The 23,847-nt window shown below is 43.3% G+C and overlaps 1 protein-coding gene across 6 annotated transcripts in view; it reads right to left on the bottom strand.

Annotated features, from left to right (window-relative positions):
- LEF1 (lymphoid enhancer binding factor 1) overlaps positions 1 to 23,847 on the bottom strand; it is a 146,440-nt gene that overhangs the window by 3,012 nt on the left and 119,581 nt on the right. For 4 of the 6 annotated variants that reach the window (XM_060246940.1, XM_060246941.1, XM_060246942.1 and 1 more), the window contains 2 exons: positions 21,823 to 21,930; positions 18,983 to 19,031 (listed from right to left, as the gene is read on the bottom strand). In XM_060246940.1, coding sequence (XP_060102923.1) covers positions 18,983 to 19,031; positions 21,823 to 21,930 — 157 coding nt within the window. Of the gene's footprint in view, positions 1 to 17,928; positions 17,970 to 18,982; positions 19,032 to 21,822; positions 21,931 to 23,847 lie in introns of all 6 variants that reach the window. The other 2 variants (XM_060246943.1, XM_060246945.1) reach the window with 1 other exon arrangement.

The following is a 23,847-nucleotide window of genomic DNA, read 5'->3' as shown; positions in this document are numbered from 1 at the left end:
AGAATCTACCCTCCAAAACAGTTATTTTCTCCAGGGGGAGAGAGGTCTGGAGATCAGTTGTGATACTAGGAGATCTTCAGGCTCTACCTGGAGATTGGCTATCCTAGGGCTGGCAGCATCCTCTGGGTGACCTGGTGCCGCCTGACTGGAATGATATAACTAGGCTTGGCTGCTTGCTCCGATTCAGCAGCAGCCTCCCTATGACAGCCAGTATGACATAGCAGTTAGTGCTTCAGAGCAGGGTCTGCCAGACCCAGGTTCTTGCTGTGGAAGCTAACTGGGTGATTTCAGCCTAACCTGCCTCATAGGGTTCTTGTGTAGATCAAAAGAGGCAGAGGAGAATGATGTAAGCTGCTTTGGTCCTCTCTGCAGAGAAATACTACTTTTCCTAGGTAGAGGCTGCAGGGAAGGGGGAGGAGATAGAAAACTGAAGTCAGAGGGGCAGATAAAGGTAAGTTGGTGGTTGGCTGAGAAGGAGATATGGTTGCCAACTCCAGGTTGGGAAATCCCTAGAAATGCGAGGAGTGGGGCCTGGAGAAGGTGGTGTTTGAGGAGGGGTGGGACCTCAGACAGGTATAATGCCACAGACTCCACCCTCCAAACCAGCCATTTCCTCCCAGGGAATGCCGATCTCCAGGTAAGGGCTAGAGATCACTAAGAATTACAACTGCTCTCCAGATAGCAGAGATCAGATCCCTTGCACAAAATGGTATATTCTGTGTCATTATACTCTGCTGAAGTTGCTTCCCTCCTTGCTTTGGTCCCCACTGCGGAGAAAAACTGCACTTTTTCTAGGTAGAGGCTGCAGGAAGAGGGGAGGAGATGGAAAGCTGAAGTCAAATCACTTCCCCTACAGAAAATGGCTGCCTTCAAGTGTACACTCTACAGCATACCATAACCACCATTCCAGGTCAAAAAAGGCAGGATACACCACAAGCACACACTGATGCTAAAAGCTGCATGGCTGAATACCACAGGAAAAGGCAGCAACAACCTACTGCACATGAAAGGAATGCTGAGCTTCAGTGTCTGCATGATCATCGTCATGGTATGATGCCACAGCAAATTGATGCTGAGTGCCCACAGCCAGAGTCTCTTTCTAGAGCCCATTGTACTTATTCTCACAATGAGCCTTATCCCTATAATAACACGAACAACTGCCAATATAGTGGCAACTTCTGAGTCAAATAAGCTGTGTATGTAGGCCAGCTGGAGTACTTCAGGTAAACCGCTGCACAACAAACACATTTCACTGACTGAGTTTACAGGGAGCATATTTCCATTTCTCTACACCTTTATAACGAAGAGGAAACGTACACCTGTTCCTATGTGATGGGGAGTAGAGTGGAATTCCTGTCCTCCCTTTTCCATTCAAATCTCCATGACCTTTCAAAATACAAAGTCAAGTGCCCCTAGAAAAGAGTTGCTTTCAACCAAGGTGGTCGTCTGCAGCTAACTAATCTAGTTCCTATTTCCTCATAAAGCTACCCTACCCCCAGGTTTTCTATTTTTTTTAAAGCATCCCTTGGTTTCCTGCCTTATTTTTTTTAAGCTCCTCGAGAAGACTGGGATCAAAGAGTCATGAAGGGCTTTACTTTTCCAAGGAGCATGAAGGAGAGGCCAAGCAAACAGTGAAGGAACACTGGAGAGAGCACCCTGCCGATTTATATTTACTTTGGGCCTTTTCATCCCAGAATTTCAAAGGTTTGGTCCAGGTTGCTCTTCCTGGGAAGGTTTTCCTCTCAGTCCTACATTAAAACATTCTGTTTCCTGTTGAGGAACGGCCTTGAGGCGCCAGGCCAGTGGTTCACAGCGGTCTGACACAAGCGCTGCAATTCAGACTGACTCTCCATTACCAGCCAGGAATGCATTCCTTGCCGAAGGAAATGAAATGCCCTTCTGTTGAGATGGTTCCAGTTTCTCCACTGCCGCCCTCTTCTCTTACCAGCAGCCTGTCTTTGAAGTGAGGAGGTTAAAATAATGTCCACGGCCTTGCTCTGGCCTTCTGTCCTCAAAGTGGACAGTTTTTTTCTACTAAAAACAAAAAGTAATTTTCCCTCAAAGTGCTACTGTAGCACTTATTAGACTTTTACGTTAATAACGGCCCCATTTTTCTATCACAGACTGAAAAAAGGCTGCAAATATTATTGCAAATTTGTGCAGTGTGAGATTCAGGATTTCCTTTGTACTGCTTTATTTTAGTCTTTATATTGACTATCAAATATTAGTGAGCTAGATTCAAACCTCCTCCCTGCTGGTGATAACCACTTCCACAGTGATAGAGGAAAGGGTGGCTTTTTGCTGACACCCATTCTCACTGCAGGTTTTGCCCTCATGTTGCTTCCAATGACCCTGTTCTACAGTAGCTCAGTAGGAAGGCATGCAGTGTCATAACTTCCATGCTGATGCAGTGGTCTCTGAAGTAAAAACCTTCCTTATTCTAAAAACTGTTTCTTTAAAAGTCCAAGTCTCTGCAAGCATGAGCTAAAAAACTGGAAGTTGCTTCCATTCCCTGCCAATAAGCTGATCAGAGCCTTAAAGGAACAGCTCTAGTGTTGCCTTACAGATATAAAACAGGTCAAGCCAGGATTCTTTTCAAGAAACCACAGGTATGCGCTTCAGAGACTGAAGACTTCCCACATCTAAGGCTTCACTGGAGGGCTGCAGCTGAAGTCTCGCCAAGCCAGGCATGCCCGAGCAAAGCCCAACCCGCAAGTGAAGTCGGCGCAATCAAAGACGGCAATTACAGCTCCCTGGCTGTGGTTAGGCTTCAAAGCAAAGCGCTGGGAGTCACATTTTACATATGCGAAGCCTTGAGCCCGAGCCACAAGATCCGCCGTCTCTGCCATTTGTGCTAGAGCACAGATCTGCCAGCCGCAAAGAAACAAGAAATTGGTGCACAGGAAAAAAAATTGAGTATTTTTTAAAAAATGCTCTCAAGTTATTAGGTAACACTGAAATTTTGGCATTAAGATGACTTCTGACATGCAGAGATCAGAGACTGAGTTGATTCCTCCTTCCCCTTCCCCAGAAATGGCTCTTTTCTGCACTCTGAATTACGAAAGGGTGTGTGTGACGCAGAAGCCAGTGCAGGGTCATTTTGTTGTTGTGTAACTTGGATTTGCTAATGAATAAATATGTACTGTCTTAAACATGTATGGATGAATTTGAGCTCAAAGGGACAAGGAAAAGTAGGTTTAACCAATCTTCCCCATGGCAGGAATCTCAGTTTGAACAACCATCCTCTCTTGTCTAAGGACTTCAGATTGTATTCTTTAGTTTCCCCTGGCAACACATCACATTCTACAATTTTCTAGTAGAGGCTTATCAATAATCAAACATATCCAGGGTTTGGGGGTATTTTATTACCTATTGCCTACTCTTACACATATTAAGAACTGCTGCAGACCAACCTTTCCACATCTGAAGGAAATTCTTTCCAACATTTCCTTATTTGTTATGCATTCCAAAGTAATAATTACTGCCATCCTTTACGCCTTCCCCCTGGTTTTTTAATCTTAAAAACTGATGATTTAGTAGCGTCTCTAGTGGCCATGCTGGCTGGGGCTGATGGCAGTTGTAAGCAAAAAACATCTGGAGAGCTACCACTGGCTGCCCTTGCTATAGAGAACAAAAGCTGCTTACATTTTTTGCTTTCTTCCATTTTATTCTCAAAACCCTGTGAGTTAGGTTAGGCCAAGAGTGTGTGACTGGCACAAGATAACCCAGCAAGCTTCCATGGCAGAAGGTCTTCTTAGGTTTACCAAGTGTCCCATTGTGGCAGAAGACCCTCTCTGCCCAGTGACCAACAGGGGGAAATGAGAATAATCACTTCCAGTATAAACCTGGAAATGAGGTCAGTGTGATTATCTAGGATACCCCAAATGCTATGATAAAACAGAGGTTTGGTGGGGGGTGGGATGACCTACACTTCTAGGTTTACACTGGAAGTGACACTGTACTGTTAATGTGACATCCTCCTCCCTTCCTCTCCCCATCCCTCCCTCTCCCCATCCCTCCCGCTCCTGTTGTTTGCCAGCCAACATTGCCAATAGCTGGCAACCCTATAGATCCTAGCCCAACACACTAACTGCTGTAAAGTATAGGGTTTTTGAAAAATTACATTTGGTCACATATCTAGCAGGACATAAAGAATAAAAAGGTTCTGATCAAAACCAAGATATCTAGCTGAAAGACTATTTGCCAATATGTATAGGGTTTTTTTAAATAATTCCTATAACATGGTATCTGAAGTAAGTTAAGTTTGAATGGGTTTATTTATATGGACTCTGGCTGACCCATACTATTTCCAGGTCAGAACTAAGTAACATGATCATGATGGCATTATTGCTAGCTGAACCAAAAATAGCCCAGTTTAGTCAAGGCACATTAAACTCAATGGGTCTGGCCTATTGGAAAGGACTGGGTTTACATAGCTCTCACAGCAACGACAGGTGTGGCAAAACAACATATTGGCAAAAGCTGTTTTCCATCAGACACTTAACATTCAATCCCTACAATAAAGACTGCAACTCTCCCTCAAGCCCATAGCTGATCATACTTTACTTGTATATGCTTGTATATGCAGAGGCATCTGTAAATATGTGACATTTCCCCTCCTTTGGACATTCTTGCCACAATTTACAACAACTTATAAGCTTTTTATTATTTAATATATTTCTCCTGGCATAGCCAGAACCCAAGACAAGTGGCAAAAATAAATACAGTTTAAACCCCCCCACATGTATTAAAATCATTAAAACATTTAATTAAAATAGTTAATTGAGAGCTTACTGCCATAGCCTTCAAGTTAACCCACAAGCCTTCTTAAATAGCTCCATTTTACAACCTCACCCAAAGTTCCCAAGGATATGTACTTGCCTCACCCTTTATGGGAGGCCATTCCATAGTGGCAGAGGAACAGCAGGAAAATCCTGGGCTTTAACAGTTAGCATCCTTGAGAGGTAAGAGACCCTGTTGTGAGGAGCACAACTGCCACACAGGTTGATATTGAGAGACATGAGCGTCTTTAAAGGCTAATACCAGTACCTTAAACTGGATCCAGAAACAAATTGGCAGCCAGTGAAGAGGCCCCAAGACTGGTGTAATGTCCTAATGGACTACCCCAATAAGAGACAGACCTCCACATTTCTGTGAATATCTTCAACAACAGCCCCACATATAGTGTGTTACAGTAATCCATGCTTAAAACAGCATGATTTGCATTCTTTTAAAATTAATTTTAATTTGGATGGATGGATGAACAGCTGTAGCACACAAAACATAAGTGGGATTTCCGCATTCAGAGGCAATTATACACCATACCTTTAAGCAGGGGTCACTTTGTAGAAAAATAGGTGATGGAGCTCATCCAGGGATTGTTATGTAGCTGCACCTACTATTCAATGGACAAGGTGGGGAGGAGGAGAGGGAACCCACAGAAAGGTTCAGGAGCTGTGCTCCTGTGAGCTCCTACTGAATTTGAGGCCTGCCTTCAAGTAACAAATGGTGGAAAGGAGACTAAGAACAAGGAAAGACTGTTGCCTTCATAACTTGCTTGTGAGCTTCCCTGAGGCATCTGTTTGGCCTCTGATGGCAACAGGGCCATCTCCTTCCATGTGCCCTTAAGCTCCAACTGCAGTTGCCAGGCAGCCATCTGTGTGCTGTCTCACCACTTAGGGTGGCCCATCTGGCATTGACTAAAGCAGGGGTATCCAACATAAGGCCCAAAGGACAGAACCAGCCTATCCGGGGTTCTTATCCGACCTGGTATGAAGGAGGGAACAGGAGGCTGTTGGGGAAGTGGGCGGAGCCAGCTGATTTTGACTTCAGCACAGTGGAACCTCATATCTGCAGCAATCAAGCAGAACTCCTTTGCTTCAGTGATAGCCTCACTGTTAAGTAGGGTTGCCAAGTCCAACTCAAGAAATATCTGGGGAGTTTGGGGGTGGAGCCAGGAGACTTTGAGGGGGCAGAGCCAGGAGCAGAGCCAGGAGACAAGCATGACTGAACTCCAAAGGGAATTCTGGCCTCACATTTAGAGGGACCACACTCCTTTTGAATGCCTTTCCTCCATTTGGAGATAATGAAGGATAGGGGGGGGGCTTCTTTTGGGGCTCAGAATTGGATCTCTTGGTCCAATCTTTTTGAAACTTGGGGGGTGTTTTGAGGAGAGGCACTGGATGCTATACTGAACATTTGGTGCCTCTATCTAAAAAAAAAAAAAGCTCTCTGGAGCTACAGATACCCATGGATCAATTTTCCATTATTCCCTATGGGAATTGGTCTCCATAGGGAATAATGGAGTGCCCATCAGACATTTCCTCCCCCTGCTCCACTTTCTGATGTCCCTAAAGCAGGGGGAGGGCCTCCAGACTGGGGGATCCCCTACTCCCACCTGGGGATTGGCAACCCTGCTGGTAAGTTGAGAGCCACCATTGCTGCATTCATGCCAGCTCAGGGTTCTAAGGCAAGGTTGCATGCCTCTCCTCTCAGCCTGCAGACTCCAGGGATGCTGTCCCAGATGGCCAAAGGTATGGGGTGCAGACAATCCTTTACTGGGCCTGAAGGCAGCCAGCACTGCCACTGTATTTGGACCCCCTCATAAATCTGAATCTGACCCTCTTATGAGGTGTGCTTTAGCCCATACGGGAGCATTCTTCAGCATTTCTTCCACATATCAGAGGCCTAGTCCTGCCAAGCATGCAGTTCAGTAGCTGGTCCTCCCTTCTTCATGGCTCAGCCAGAGGCCTTTAGTTGTAAGTAGTGGCTGCTGAGAGGAGGATGTTGGCAAGCTCTGGTTATATTTGTTTATTGGAGGCCTTGGGCCTCTGCCACACTCAAGACTTGTCATACTCAAGCCACATGGGTGTCTCTGGTTTATCAGGCTTTACTTGGCCTGGGTCTCCCCACTTCTGCAGGCAGGGAGGTTAGTTCAACTTGTCTTTCCAGTCCCCTTCCATGGTGTCTTGGGGGCAGGGGGAGTGCACACCCAGATGCTTTGCTTTTTTCACTCTGGGGCCTGGGGTTCACACCTTTGGTGGTGAAAGCAAGCTGGGGAAGGGGTTTTCCCCTCCTCCGGGCAGCACAGGAGCATCTGCCCAGTGCTGCACCACTGGCTCTCAGTCTGTCCATGATGATTTACCTCTGCAATCCCCTCTCCCAGCCCACGGTGCCTTGGACACAACAACTCAGAATTTATCAGCTGCAGTCCTTTAAAAAGTTTATATCTCCAGCACCTGCCATTACATTTAAGGTCACACATGACACAACAGTCACATTTATGTCCAATTTGGCCCTTGTAACAAATGAGTTCAACACCTCTGTTGAGGAGCCAAGGTCTTTTCTGTTGTGGCTATGGCTCTGTGGAATGGCTCCTTGAAGAGGGCAGGAGGTGCTGCAAGGCCTGCTTGTTTGCCAGGGCTTTTGAGATTTGAATGGCAGGCAACTTTTAAGAGGGGGAGAGAGGAAGAGATCTGGTGTCTGTTATTTTAACTGGATCAGACAGATTTGGTATGATCTGGCAAATAAATATAGTTATCTTAACGATCAACAATTTTAGGGGTTTGAGCTTTTGAGAATTAAAGTTCCTTTTGTCAGATACCAAAGGAAGCTTTGACTCTTGAAAGTTCATACTCCAAAAATCTTGTCAGTTTCTTACAGTGCTACTGGACTTGAATCTAGCTGTTCAACTGAAGACCAACATGAAAGACTGTTTTTCAATTTTTGCCTTAGCACTATTATACTGTGTGTGTGCGCATGTGGGGAAGCAGTATGCTTCTTATTGCAATACTAATGGTGTTTTCCATTCCCCTTCGTCCCAGCAGGTTCAGCTTGCTATACATGAACAAAACACATTGGGTAGTTCTGGGGCATTATACTTTAATAATGGGAGCTAGTTGCTCAACTTTTGCTGAGGAGAACTTCTATAGCATGCTTCTTCCTGCACTTCAGATTTCTTCTCAAAACAAGTATTAATAAAAGTATTAACAATCATAGTTCACACTCAGCAATCCTATGCTGAGTCACAGTAAGCACAGTTTTAATTTACTAATTTTTGTTGTCACAAGGCACCTCAAAACCTGAAGCTCATTTGTACAATGGAGATTAAGAACATCTTTCAGCTGTTCAAAGAAAGATCCTACTCTTCCCTGACTACTTGTATATCATGCAATCACTGGCCCTTAAAAAGACACAAGTATTATGGGACATCCAGCTTCTTAGTAGATTCCCCTTCCTACCCAGAGCCAATTCACATTGTACTTCTTTAATGTGGTAAAATGTGCTTTTACCACAGTTTTACAAAAGCATTTCTTCCTTTGAACATACACTTAAATATACCATGGTATAGTCAATTCCAGAGTCTTGCCACTAGAATCTTTTGATGCACAGTTGTCACAAAGTAAGATTTTACCACAGAAATTTTGTTCTGAGAGTATTTGATTGGAATACAAACATATAATCTGACCTAAATTGAAGCACAACACTGAGGTATAGGCAGAATTCACATGCCAGAAACAATCACAATCATGGTTTGCTGTGAGAGAAATTATGCCTAAGAATCCTCAAGCATGCACATATTTCACACAGGTTGGAAATAAATCATTTTATTTATTAAAATATTTCCATCTTGCCTTTTCCCATGGCTCAAGATGGCTCATAGTATTACCCTATTCAAACAGTGACTTAGATTTCAAACCATGGTCTAACCCTAACTGGACTTCCAAGACAAGCTGTAGTCTTTGGTTCAGTTATGATGAACTGGTTTGCTGTGAAAATGGAAATTATTATTTTCTGAGGCAAAAGATTTCCAAGGTTCATTCCTATAATGACAAAACATAGCTTATCATTATATATGAATCACACTGTAGTATTGCATACCCACAAGATAGTCTATGGGTTGATTCACATAATACCTAATTAGTTTGGTAGTGTTTCTGTCTGACAAAGAATATAGTCAGCAGTTTACTAATCAAGATCTGGTCTAACCGTGCCCATTGTAAAATATAATAAATGTTCTGAATCCATACAAAACCATCCCAATATTTGGGAGTAATTAGAAACATCATGATCTTACAGTTATTCTGGTGCCTCACTGTCTAATAATCTGTGGGGAACGAAGGAGACAGTGTGATTTAGCAGATACACACATACCTGGCATGACGCTGTCCAACTAGAAATGTCAGTCAGTCTTCCTACTAAACAGGATTGTCCTGACTGACATTTCTAAACAGCATTTCCCTTTCCAGCCAATCACTGTACCTTCTCAGTGACTTTGGGAGGGATTTCAGATTATGTACAAGTATGATTCCTATGCCTGTGTGACCTATTCCAGTCCATGAATTGCAGCTACTACGCAGTTGCAAAATTTGCTTGTACGTGCTGGCAGATGGACAGGCAGGACAGATTGGAGGGGGGAACAGAGACAGTAGATGTAGCTAGATCCAAGTGGGCAGCCGTGTTGGTCCGAAGCAGTAGAACAAAGCAGGAGTCAAGTGCACCTTTAAGACCAACAAAGTTTTATTCAGAAAGTAGATATAGCTATAAGTGGTTTTAAATGCTTTACTGTTGGGTTTTATTGCTTTTAATTGTTCAATTTTGTTGTAATCTGCCCTGAGCCTGTTTGTGGGTGGGGCAGAATATAAATTGCTAAATAAATTAAAATAAATTTGCTGATAGGGAATAGACAGAAAGAAGTATGGCTTGCATACACAGACATGGCTCTGATTACTGGATCCATATTTCTAAAGTTTAGTATGATAGTATGGGGTTATTTGATTATACACTGCACATTCTCAACACCACAAGCTTTAATGGGCTCAAACACAAAAAAGTTTATGCTACAACAATTTTTGATCATCTAAACTTTTCATAGCACTGGAAGTATGAAGGGCTGAAAGGAAGGGTAGCTTCCTTTTTACCCTGAAGAATTTTTTTAAAAGAGATCTCAAAAATTTTATTTTTTTCCTCTTTGGAATTTTTTAAATAATATTTTTTCTTTTGGATTGAATTTTTTAAAGATAACTGTAATGTACTCGGAGACGAGACGTGTTGAAGGCAATGTCCTTTATTAGCTGGTACATCACAAGAATGGTGGACGCGGGCCGGGACCCGCTTTATAAACACTTCACCCCGGAACGGCCCCCAGACTGGCCAGCCCAATCCTGGCCAGTCAAACTTCCCGCCACTGATCGTGATTGGCGGAGAGCCCTCGCGCGCTGCGCCAGGCGACCTGGGACTTCCCCTGGTCGCCTGTGCCGCGCGGTGCTTCATTGAGTGCGATACACTACACTCCTCCCTAGTTAATGTACATAGTCCTGTAGGTAGGCGGGGGCTCTGCGCTCCCGCGTCGATCGTCTTGGGGCCACTTGCGGTGTCGGGGCAGCCCCCGTGGAGGGGGTTTCCCCCTGTTGTTCCATTTCCGTCGGGGTACTGGCCGGTTCTGCTGGCAGATCGGGATCGGCCGGTCTCGGGGCATCGTAGGTTGGTAGGGTCGGCAATGCCGCGGCTGGGGTGTCCGTTGCTGGCCCGTATTTGCTCTCCGCTTCCCCCGACCCAGGTGGTTCCTTGGGCAAGGTGCGGCGGCGCATCTGATCAATGTGCCTTCGCAGGATCTGACCCCCCTCGGTCGCTACCTTGTACGACCTAGACCCCGTGACTCTCAGTACCCTGCCCGCTACCCACTCAGGGCCGCTTGCGAAGTTCTTCGTGAACACTGGTTCTCCCGGAAAGAACCCCCGCGTTGCTTCCCTGATTTCTGGTGAGCGGCGGACATCCGTGGCCCGGTCCGGGTGGAGCCTATCCAACCGGGTTGTTAGCTTACGTCCCATAAGGAGCTCCATGGGGCTTGACCCTGTTGCGGTGTTGGGAGTGACCCTATTGAGGAACAAGAAGGCAGCCCGTCGGTCCCAGTCCCCCTGTATGATGCGACCTAGTGCCTCCTTGGTGGTACGCACCATGCGTTCGGCCTGGCCGTTGGTGGCCGGATGAAAAGGGGCGGACCTTATGTGGTGTATCAGGTACCGGCTGAGAAACTCCCTAAATTCCCTAGAGGTGAATGCGGTCCCGTTGTCCATGACCAGGGTATCGGGGATCCCGTAGGTGCTAAAAGCCCTCCTCAAGGCTTTGACCGCGGCTGCTGTGGAGGTGGATGCTACGGTGATCACCTCCAGCCATTTCGTGTAGGCGTCGACCAGGATAAAGAATATCTGCCCCTGGTACGGCCCGGTGAAATCTAGGTGGAGGCGGGAACACGGCCGGCGGTTGGATTCCCAGCGGTGGACTGGTGTGCTGGGCGGATCGGGTCTAGACTCCTGGCACGGTTGGCACCGTCTCACCCACCCCTCAATTTCCTTGTCCATGCCTGGCCACCACACGTAGCTGCGGGCCAGAGCTTTCATCCTTACAATCCCTGGGTGGGTTTCGTGTAAGGCGTCTAAGACCTGTTTGCGCAGCGGGGGAGGGATCATCACTCTACTTCCCCAGAGTAGGCACCCCTTATGCGAGGATAGCTCGTATTTGCGAAATGCGAAGGGCCAGAACACGCTGTCCAGCTTGCCCGCTGGCCACCCCTTGCCCACCCAGTCCAGAACCCGTGCGAGTGTGCGGTCCCTGCTCGTGGCCCGAGCTACCTCCGCAGCGTGGAGGGGCCGCTCCGGCAGGGACTCCAGGAGCATTATCATGTGGGCCAGGGCAGGGTCGGGTTCTGTTGAGGGAAGGGGTAGGCGGCTGAGTGCGTCTGCGTGGCCCATGGCTTTACCCGGCCGGTGTACCAAGGCATAGGTGTATGAATTTAAAAATTGGTTCCACCTCAGGACCCGCTGTGAGACGATTTGTGGGGTCTGTCTGTCCGGAGCAAGGAGACCCAGGAGTGGCTTGTGGTCAGTGGCGATGGTGAAGCGCCTACCGTAGAGATAATCATTGAATTGGTGTACCCCCGCCACGATAGCCAAAGCCTCCTTATCTATTTGCACATAGTTGCGCTCAGCCGGTGACAGGGTTCTTGAATAATAGGCTACCGGCACCTCCCTCCCGTCTGGGAGTTGGTGCCCCAGGACTGCGCCCACCCCATATGGGGAAGCGTCGCAGGCCAGAACTAGCGGTAGGGCCTCATCGAAATGGTGGAGGACTGCATTAGAGACAAGGAGGTCTTTTACTGCCTGAAACGCCGCTGCTTGTCTCTTCCCCCAAACCCACGGGGCCTGTTTGTCTAACAGCCGGTGGAGTGGCTCCGCTATGGCCGCCTTGTGGGGCAAGAATGAATGGTAGAAATTCAGTAACCCCAAAAAACTCTGGAGCTCTGCCTTGCATGTGGGGGCTGGGGCTTGGACAATAGCTCTGGTCTTGTCTTCCGTCGGGTGAATCCCTGCTGCGTCTACGGCGAACCCCAGGAACTCCACCCTCGGCACCCCCAGTAAACACTTTTCCTTTTTGACTTTAAGCCCCACCGCTTGGAATTGACGGAGTACTTCTCTCAGGCGGCTGCTTAACTCCTGGCGTCCGGGGCGGTGATTAAAACATCATCAAAGAACGGCTGCACTCCGGGGATCCCTTTAAGGAGAGAGTCCATTATACTCTGGAAGATCCCCGGAGCCACGCTAACCCCGAACTGAAGCCTCCGCACCTTGAAAGCCCCCTTGTGGGTCATGATGGTCTGGGCTTCAGCGGTCTTGGCGTCGACCGGCAACTGCTGGTACGCCTGCGCTAGATCCAGCTTGCCGAAAATCTTGGACCCGGCCAGGGCCGCCAGCACGTGGTAGGGGTTGTCTTGGAGAGCCTTATTGATTGTGCACTTGTAATCAGCACAAATCCTCACGTCCCCATTTGGTTTGACCGGCGTTACTATAGGGGTTTCCCAGGCCGCGTAGGACACCGGTTCAAGGACTCCCTGAGCTGTGAGGCGGTCCAGCTCCGCCTCGATCTTTGGCTTTAAGGCGAACGGGACGCGCCTTGCCGTAAGCCAAATCGGCCTGACCATGGGGTTGAGCGGCAGGGTGATGGGTGGTCCCTTGTAACTCCCCAGGGTCCCATCGAAAACAGCTGGGAATTCCCGGCAGTCGTCTTCAAAACCACCTGCCTGCATTGATCCACCCCCACTAACTGGATCCCTAGGGGTTGGAACCAGGCCAGTCCCAGCAAGGTAGTGAGCTGCCACTTGACCACCAAGATGTCCAGAGACCCCCTGAACTTCCCTCTCTCCACCCGTACCCGGGCCCAGCCCACGATGTGCACAGGGTTTTTTTGGAAGTCCCTCAGAACAAAGTCGGCCGGCCTGGTTTGGAGGCGCCAGTGGGGGCACAGTTTCTTAAGGGTTTCCTCCGATATTATTGAGATGGAGGAACCCAAGTCCACTTCCATCATGCATGGGCTGCCCTCGATGAGGACCAAGTTCAGTACCTGCAGGCTGGTTGACGCCGTCATGTGAGCCTCGGTGGAGTCGTGATGTGCTGACTGTCGCCGCCGGCTGCTCTTGGCCCGGCACGCCCAAGCGATGTGGCCTGTCTTCCCGCAACTTCGGCAATCCATGTTGTGGTACGGGCAGTCCCGGCTCTCGTGGGGGTCGCCACTTGAGCCCGAAAGATTCTACAAACCCTAATGATGTTACCAGCCGTGAAAACCTGAAATCTTTGATAGTTAATTATGTTGTCACCATCTTGTGATTTTTGTATGGAATTGAATTTTAATTTTTATAGTATTATGTTTTTATCCTTTAAACTGCTTATTTATGTGTTGTGAACTGCCCTGAGCCTGCTTGATCAATCAATCAAATAAATAAATATTACAGTGTTACAGCAGTGAAATAAGTTTAGGGTTGATAAATAAAGGAAGTATCACATATATTTTTATTTTGTTGTTGTCTGAATTTTCCATTCCCATAACCTGATGGGTTCAAAATTTCCACAGATTTTATCTCTCTAGAGATGACTCTTCTGTTGCTGCCAAAACAAAGGAGCACATGCAGGTACTGCACCAGATTTCAGAAAAGTAGTTTTTTAAGCAGAAAAAGAAGAAACTCAAAATAATTCACAACTGTGCTGTCTTGTCTCTGCATGACCTAAAAGCTGTCTCACCTACAGTCCCATAGCATCCTTTCCCCTCTTCCAAGCTATTTAGTTATATTAAAAAAATCATACACTACCTCTCCAGAGGCAGTTTACAAATAAGATTATACTATGATTCTACTATGCCATGTATCAGCTGGATCTAGGTTTCAAAGGTTCAGAATGAGAGTAACCCAAGTAACAGAAATAGAAGAGAATCAGGGAAGGATTCCCCCACAACCACACACACACTGGACATCTAGTAGACTTCTATCTGTGTTTATACTGCTAAATTTGTCCTAGAACCCTCTTTCATACAGGGGGTACTTCTTAGTCTTGTTCTCTGCTTGAGGCCAGCTATAACAGCTGTGTCTATAGAGTGCCAAGAAAATCTGAACTCTGAACAGGATTATGAAAATCAAGTCAATTTGCATGTATCTTCCTTTTTGCATAATCTATCTGTTTCCAGGATTCAGAAGAATTTTGAAACCCTGGGATTTTTTATTTTTTTTTGTAGGAGAAAGATGGCACTGGGAAATGGAGGAAAGACAAGGGAATTGAGGTTGATGTTAGCTTCCCAGCAAGGTCAGAAAGACAAGCAATAGCAGAGTATTAGGGAGCTATCCAGGAAGCTTAATGCTTTCCTCCCTGGCAACTCAATCTGGATCTCATCTGGTTTCTAAACTTAGAGGGTTGTTTAGATTATCAATGTGACACGCGCGCACACACAAATCCTAACAGTTGTTGTTCATCTGTTGTTGAGATCTTCAGAGAACAGTTTCTCCTACAGGATGCTGCATTTTCCCAGAACCCAAATGGCAATCAGCTGTAGCTGGAAAAACACATGATTCCTCCAAGATGTTTTTCTTAGGCACCACTATCTGGAGCCACATGCAATGAATACAACATGCATTTCTCTTGTAAGAGACTAATGACATTTCTGTTTGAAAAAAAGGGGCCAACTTCTTGTATCATTAAATTATGTATGACACCTTTGCCAGTTCCCTTTTGACAAAGACTGTTCTCATGGCAATTGAAACTATGCATGTTTCCCATAGTAAATACTGGAAACTAAGGTAATGCCTGCCTGCTGGGAACAGAATATTTTGGGGGTTTAGTAAGCAAAAAACTTCTCTCATTTTGTTTCTATTTAAAAAGCTGGTTTGCTTTTTAAAATCTGAAGTTTGATTATATAGAACATACTATTCAAGACAGCCAGAAGATAATCGGGGGGGGGGGGGGGGAGTGGAGGAACTTGTGTTAATTCCCAACATCAACATATTCAATGCCAGCACGATGTTAGAACAATTTTAGAAGTTTGTATCTAAGACAGACCCTGCAAGAACAGCCGGCAATAGCTTTCAACTTTTGCTTTTTTTTTTTTTTTTTTATAAAAAATTTTATTGTTATGTATTCCACCACCAATCCACCTCTGTGAGAGTCCCAGGCCAGATACATTATAATATTCCATAAATTTATAACTATTAACATTTCGTCCAAATACAACTCCGTCACTCTATTTAAACATCTTATCCATTCATTTTCTTATTAACCAACCAATCGTCTTAAATTGTTTAAACTTTTCCAAATATCTCACCATCTTCCTAAACCACCCCTCCTCCTGTTCCCTAACCTTTAATCCGTTCATTCTTCGTATCTTCATCGTTAAATACTCCAAAATAATTATATTATTCATTCTATCCCTCCAGTGATTAATTGTCAATTCCTCAGCTTCTTTCCAATTCCTTGCTATCACTTGTCTTGCTGCTACTAACATCAAATTAATCCATTTACTATCCTCTTTTGATCTTAATCCCACACCATCCAAATTAATAATTGCCATTGCTTTGGATATACTTATTTTCCATCCCATAATCTTTGTCATCTCTATGCCAACCTGCATCCAGAATTTTTTCACTAAGGGACAATCCCACCACATGTGACTGAAAGATCCAATTTCTCCACATTTCCTCCAACAATTTTTACTCCCTGATTTAGAAATATAATACATCTTAATGGGTGTATAATACCATTTCTGTATCATCTTCAATCCCTGCTCCTGCACTAACCTAGATGTTGTAACAAAGGGAGGTAATCTAAACATCCTCTCCCAATCTTCATCTAAAATTTTATCTCCAATATCTGTTTCCCAATGTTCCTTCAAAAATTCTCTCGGGGATTTCCCTGTACCTAATAAAATCTTATACAATTTTGAAACTATTTTTGACTTATCTTCTCTATACTCTTTCACCAATTTTTCAAAGGGAGTATTAATTCTTTTACCAATATTTTTAAGTTCTTCCTCCTTCAGCAATGAGGAGATTTGACTTTTTAACAACCAATTAATATTATTCAAAATATTATACTCCTCTTTCTTCACCCCATCAGTACCCCAAACCTCTTTCAATTCTTGAATCGTAATCCTCTTCAGTTTATCTCCTACTTCCTTTGACAGTGATCCCCTTAATGGAGCAAATTTATCATAGTACCACATTTTAATAATAGATGATATCTCCGGAGCGAGTTCTTTCTTCCACTTCTCCCATACCCTACTGGGCCCTATAAAGGTTGATAATTTATCACCTATCTTCTTCCTCCTTTTCGTTCTATCAAATAAACTTTCCTTTCCTCCTACTACCTCTAAATTTTCCTTTTCTATCCCGTTCAGCTCTTCTCCTAACTCTCCCTCCAACCAAATCATTAAGTGCCTTAATTGATATGCATCATAATAGTAAATTATATTGGGAATCCCCCATCCCCCATCTTTAATACCATAATATCTATACCTATTGGCTGTCCTTGGTTTCTTTGATGCAAAAACAAATCTATCTATATCTCCTTGCCATCTCTTCAGTACGTATTCTGGTATATGCCAAGGCAATACATAAAATAAATAAGTCAACCTAGGAACTAGAAACATTTTAACCATGGCATTCCTTGTACTAATTGACTCCTTCCTCTTCCTCCAGTCTCTCATTTTAACTTGAATTCCACTCCAGATTTTTTTATAATTATACTCAAATATTTTTTTAATATTCCTAGGAATATTAACCCCTAAATATTTCACCATTTTATTTGCTATGGGAATACCCAAAATTTTTGAAGCTGCTAATTGTAACCCTGGTTTTACATTAACACACATCACTGAAGATTTTGAAAAATTCACTTTTAACCCTGACACTTCCTCAAATTCCTGTAGTATCTTTTTTAAAGGTGCCACTGCGGAACTTTTGCTAGTAAACTAGGCAGAAGAGAATTTGCAAACATAGCAGTTGATGTCTACCATTAAGCTTTGAATGGTGGTATCAAATCTAAAAATCCTTTTTTTAGCAAACATTTAGATTATTATTATATTTTAGTTTTTGTAGCAAGATTTACACAACCAACACTTAGAACAGTGACAACAGAAACAAAGTCTTGAGTTGAAATAAAACCCCACTTCCATGAATATGAAATTCAAATGGAAAAATGTACCAGGGAATCAAATTAATTCTCCCCTTGCCCAGAGAGCACTAGGTGAGTAGTAATTAGTGCAAATTATCTCAGGTGCTGAGAAACAATTCTAGCTTCTTTTAATGAAGATTTTTGCATCACACTACTGGCCAAAATGGTTTGACTGCTTAGTGAAATCATTCTAGTGCATCACAGGTAGACTTACAGCTACTCAGTGAGGTATGGTCAGATTGTATGTAAATTAAAGGAGAAAAATAGTTAGAGGCTAAAAACACAGCCGGTATAAAAACCATCAATCACAAGAGCATTCATTCGAGGAGAAAGCACTTCAAAAATGTGTGCTGAAGTCATGTTTTGTTCAAGAGTTTAAAGCTAGAAAGACCTACAAATGTCTTTTTTTTTAGTTTAGCAGAAAGGCTTTTAGAAATATTCTTACCATGCTTCAGATGTAGGCAGCTGTCATTCTTGGGGCTGCACCTGTAGAAGATTGTTGTTCTTTAACAAATTTCCACTGAAGAATTTTTTCCACATTCCAAATAAAAAGAAGTCTTATGCTAGAATAGTATGCCGATTTGTTTCCTCTGCCTTTCATGGTTCTTATACCAGCCATTTTGTATTTAATAATAATAAGTGGAAAAGACCTCACTGATGCTTTGAGCCAACCTACTAGGGAGCTGTTTGAGTGTATCATTTTTTTTTAAAGAAGAGTTTACACACTGGTTTATAGGAATGTCAATGAAATATTCCCAACAAACCCACATAGAGTTTACCCACTATACTCACTGTGGGGATAAATGTATGGATTCAAATTTTCTACCACCTATTTCATTAGCAAGAAGCAAACCTTCTCCATTATTCCAGAGGTCAATGGGGCTGAGACTCACTCAAAGCACCTACAAGTGTCAGGAGAAAGACTCCCAGCTGCTACTTGTTGAAGCCCAGGCCAGGACCAGCAGAGTCAGTGGGACAAGCAAAAGAGTTGTCATTGGTTATTATTGGTTGCCTGCCTATATGTGTAGTCAAGGAGGTAGTGATTCAACAGCTGCTCAAAACCATCTTTGGTTGCCAGGGCCACTATGGAGCCTGTACTGCCCCCCCCCCACTCCTCCCCACTTTGGGCTCTAGCTCAGTATTGCTTTGCCAAACAGCTGCTGGGAATTACTCCTACAGTCACAGGTACTACCAAGCAGTCCCCAGCCATTGTGGCCTCCAAAGGAATGGAGTCTGTTCCCTTCTTCCAGATTCTGAAAACAGGTGGCATGGAGCTTGATTCCACACATTCTCTCACCATGAGAGTAAGACTCAGAATTTGACACTCTGCTGGGCGTTGGAAGACAAGCAATCACAGAATTAACATGAGACTCAATATATCAATTATGAAGCTGTTTCTGTGATGGATTTTATGTGTAATGTTAGAATGAAGCACTGACACAAAGTGTTGCATTTTGAACACACACACACAGAATATCTAATCCAGTTATGAAACATACCAGATGCTGATTCTTGTAGCTTCTCTCTCTTCCTTTTCTTTTTCTTTCCCTACACAGAGGGAGGCAAAAAGAGCCCATTAAAAACCCTGCATCATCTCTGTGGATAGGTGACAATAAACCAAAAAATATTTTTTATATTTTATGATCCTCCAGATTTTTGGACAGTTGTCTGCATTCTAATAATCCTCAAAGTGTTTACAAGACTGAATCCTGCAAACTTTACTGAACTCTAAAGGAGATGAAACTGAAGTTTGCTTTCGGGACAAATTCCAGTCGATCAAAGGACATCAAAAATGTTTCAAGGGACTCTTAACACCCTTTACTTCAGTGTGACAAACTGTGAAGAACATATGTCAGAAAAATGTAGCAATTCCTAATTATATTGGTTATTAGCCAAACTATGGTAATATTTAAAGCCATGTTCAACTTCTGGACCTGTATTTGTGAGTCCTCTTTACTGCAAACTATCACCTAGTTTAGACATGCAACAGGTGAGGTTGTAATTAGGTGGCACAGTGCCAAGGCAGTAGAACAGATTGTGCAATTTCAGACTGCAGGTGAAAGATCACATTCTTCAAAGTTCCCCCACTTTAATGATTTTTTGTTATGGAAGAAACTAATTATAGCATATAAAAGGCTGTGCTAGAAATTCTCTCACCAACGGGCTCTTTTTTTTATTTGTAAGGATTTTTTTTTACATTAAGAGGCATTTTAAAACAAATGTGACTCTTTCCTCACTTAAAAGTTGTCTGCTCACTTAGCAACCTACAAATTTTACCTTGTTTTGCTGTACATGTAGACTAGGCCAGAAAGCAGTGATTAGAGAAGCTGCAAGAAATGATGCATAATGTTTATATCAACTATAAAGGCCACTTATGTAGGAGGATTTACTGAAGGATCACTACAAGACCCAGTTCTGAGGTGTGGGCTCAGCCACTAAATTATTCTGAGGAAAATGTAATGTCCCACCTGACATTGTCACGGGATTTCACTGTAGTTAGGAATTTTAAGTTGCTGTTAGGTATTAACTTAATGTATTTTATCTTGATGAAGTGCTATGCTGTTTTTATGAACTATTATTTAATGGTTCATTCTGTGTTATGAGCCACCCTGAGCACACTTGTGGGTAAGGTGGGATACAAATAAACAGCCAACAGACAAACTTATCTAAAATTAACAAATATCTGTTTACCTTCATTTGAAGCCCCTCTATTTACAAACTTCTCACTGCTCATATAGCCAACTGAAAGGACTACACATGTGATGAATAGAATATGAATGGATGGGCTACTGCCACCTTCCTTCTATTTTAGAATAATTTATCAAAGTGGAACAGTATTTTCAAATGGGACTAAATTTAAGGATGCTCGAAAGAGGGGTTGTTAAATGGTTGCAGGTTTATAAAAAAGCAACTTTCCTTGAAATTTGTTTTAGAGGTAAGTTTGTTTACACCTGGCATTATCTAGGCAAACTGTTTATGGATTTAGCCAACTGCTGAATGAAACTGTCATGAGTGTGCAAGACACTCTAGATTCTCAAAGCAAAGAACTGGGACTGGGATTAGACGTCTCCTTTAATTTTTTATGTAGGAGTAATCATGGCACAACCTTACCTAACTCCCATGCAAATAGTTCTTGAGCAGTCATCAGTATGGAACTTATTTTTTAAGAGAGAAAATTTTCAAGTGTAAATGTCAACTGAGTTTCACTGTAGCTGAATGACACTTAGATTTTTTTCTGTTAAGAACTCTGCTTTAAGATTTACAGTTTAAAACAAAAGCATATTATTGGGATAACCGTTACATACTTTGAAGTTCCGACAAATCTTCAAACTGGATGTTCACTATGTTCACAAGAAAGGAAGTGGGGCAGGGGGTTAAGACAGAAAGAGAAATAAAGACTACTTTCAATAAATGATGGGAAATGCCCAGGGTCTACAGCTTGTAGCCTTTTGAAATGAAGAGCAGGAGATGCTTCAGATTAGATTAGATGGCACTGGGTGTAAAAACAAATTCTGAATGCAGTGGGATCCAGAAGGAAAAGTGGCCAGTCTCAGTTTAAAAGGCTACCATCTGCAAACTTTAGACTTTTCCATAATGACCTAGAATATTTCTGCCCCCCTCCCTATTTCTTTCTTTTTGTATTGAACATCTAGTCTCATGAAGTGTTCTGTGTGCCTGAAAGTTTGTTTATTATTCCATAAAAATGTGGTTGGTTCCAGAGGAAAGGTATTACACTGCTGCTGTTTGAAGGATTATTTTCCTTGACAGATCAACTTGGCTACCTAAAATCTTTAACAATTGAAACTCATAACCAGAAATTAAAAACTTGCAAATTAAATTTTTCATTGCTTACTTCATAATAGATTTTAAGACAAAGATTTTATTTCATTCAAATCCAGACATGAAATTTACCCCACACCCTATTCTAACTGTAATGAATTAAGACAGAGACCATATGAGTTTTAGAGTAACCCAACAGGGCTTCTAGTAGAACAAATACTGCCATGGACATTTATTAACCATGTGATAAACACATGTCAGAACAGTGATCAGATGGAGGACAGATGTGAGGCCAGTGCTCCAGATGTTTGCAAACCATCCAACACCGAAGTGCCATTTTGATGTATTTACAATATGGCACAAAGCTGGACTAGAAATGCATCCAGAGATGGCTTGGGATAATGCTTGAGCTATGGAAATGTTATTTAAACAGGTGGGAATGTAAGATAATTTCTCAAAGCAGACACAGCTGGATCTTACATAGTACCTGTTCCCTCACTTCCTTCCTGTTTCAGCTGCAGCAACTATTAACTGAATAAAGCACAAATAGGGTGCTTACATAATTGTCCCTTGCAGACCAGCCTGGATAGAGCTGCATGTGTAGTTGCCTTTCTTTCCGAGCTAGTTCATAATATTTAGCTTGTTCTTCACGGGACAGTGCATGCCACTGCAAATAAAAGTGAGAAAAAGAGTCAGTGTTGTATTATGATACACATAAGGCAACCTAATGGGCAGCAGAGGTCTAACTGGTGAGTGGAAAGCCACTTCAACGATTCCAAGAGTTCAATATGTCGCCAAGAGTAAGGAAACAGGACCACTCATGAAATTACAACTGAAGTAAGTAGAGGGATTAATGCCATCATCGCAGAGTGTTAAAGCTGCAGTCCTGCAGTCCTGCTCACAACCTGAGTTCGATCCCCGGTAGAAGCTGGGTTTTCAGGTAGCCGGCTTGAGGTTGTCTCAGCCTTCCATCCTTCCAAGGTCGGTAAAATGAGTACCCAGCTTGCTGGGGGGAAAGCGTAAATGACTGGGGAAGGCAATGGCAAACCACAACGTAAAAAGTCTGTTGTGAAAGCAATGTCACCCCAGAGTCGGAAACAACTGGTGCTTGCACAGGGCACCTTTCCTTTCCTTTGTTGGTATACCCATGATTGTCTCATTACTGTGTTCAGTTGTCTCTATTCAGGAAGTTTATGATCAAAGAAGAACCTCACTCATGCAGACAGTGCTAGTTCTTTTTCGGTAGCATTCATTGCTATTACACTATAAACTGCATATAGGTGTCCATGTGCTCTGGACCCCCAAGCTGGCATCCAGTTGCCTCCTCACCCTGCCAGTTCCGTTCTGAGCAGTAACTTGCTACCAAGATTATTATACAGAAGTGGATACAGCACAGCACAGGTTTTTATTAACTCTGCAGAGTTCAAACCTTTAAACTCTTCTACTAAAAAGTCCAGTTTTTTAAATAATGCCACAGGATTTGCTCTTGAACTGTTAAGGTGAACAAGGTGAGGTTTTCCATATGACATGAGAGGAAAGTCAACCACATGTGCTCAGAATGACAGCACCATCAAATGCATTCCAATTAAAACTAGGTTATGAACTTTTACAAAATCAGAATATTACAGGACCTTGTTGAACCTTCAAATCTAGGCTGCCCTCAGACAGTCTAGGGTTGAGGGACACCTGAAATCACAATATAAGATTCAAAAAGGACAGAACATCTCATGCGTAGCTACAACACTTAACACTCAAGAACTGAAAGTTATGGGGGGGGTGTGTGTGTATATATATATAGCAATAATGTTAGAAGAAGGAAAAATAGATTTCACTTTCTGAGGGAATGAACATAATGTAAAATATAATGAACACCCTTTCAAGGTAGAGAGCGAACTCAAGGCTCTTTCTGGCATGCCTTGTGCAGTTAAGGTCAGGCTTATCTGGACTCTAGTGTAAAACAAGAGCTAAAAAAGAGTGTCAGACAGGGCCATTCTCCAGCAAGTCAGGGAACCGTTCTCAACAGAGGTGACTAATCTGGGTCCATACTTGGTCGGCTGTAGTGTACCCAAATGATTGCTACCAGGATAGAATTGTCAGCTATTGGAGATGGTACATTGATATTCTGTTACCTGTTTATCTAGAATCAGCTATGTATTGTTCTTCATTGCAGCATTTGAAAGGTTTCAAAGAAGGCAGATTTAAATCATGTCTCAGATGCTAAAGTTACTAATTAGGGTAGATCTTTCCTTTTTATTCCTTCAAGACTTTCATAGCAGGATATGAGTCTCAACATATTGTCATTACATGTAATCTTCTTCTCTATTTACAAGATGAAACCTTTTCTTTAAGATTGGGTTTTCATTCTCTTTAGCTTAGGCTGTGCTTGCCAGCTACCTAAACCCTTGGCTTTTAAAATGGGGTTTGGCGTCAGAGTGATTAGGGTTCTATTTGCAAAGGAATACTATGAAGTTTATTGCTTGGCTCCACCAAAGCACTGTCTGTGTGTTTGATTATGTTTCTGTCCAAATGTGCCATAGGAAGGAAAATTCCTGCTCTGACTTCCACAAACATTGAATTAGCTTAA

The sequence above is a fragment of the Heteronotia binoei genome, chromosome 9, assembly GCF_032191835.1.
Source record: "Heteronotia binoei isolate CCM8104 ecotype False Entrance Well chromosome 9, APGP_CSIRO_Hbin_v1, whole genome shotgun sequence".
Lineage (NCBI taxonomy): Eukaryota > Metazoa > Chordata > Lepidosauria > Squamata > Gekkonidae > Heteronotia > Heteronotia binoei.
The sequence above is the reverse complement of the archived record's forward strand: the minus strand, read 5'-3'. Positions and strand labels throughout refer to the sequence as shown.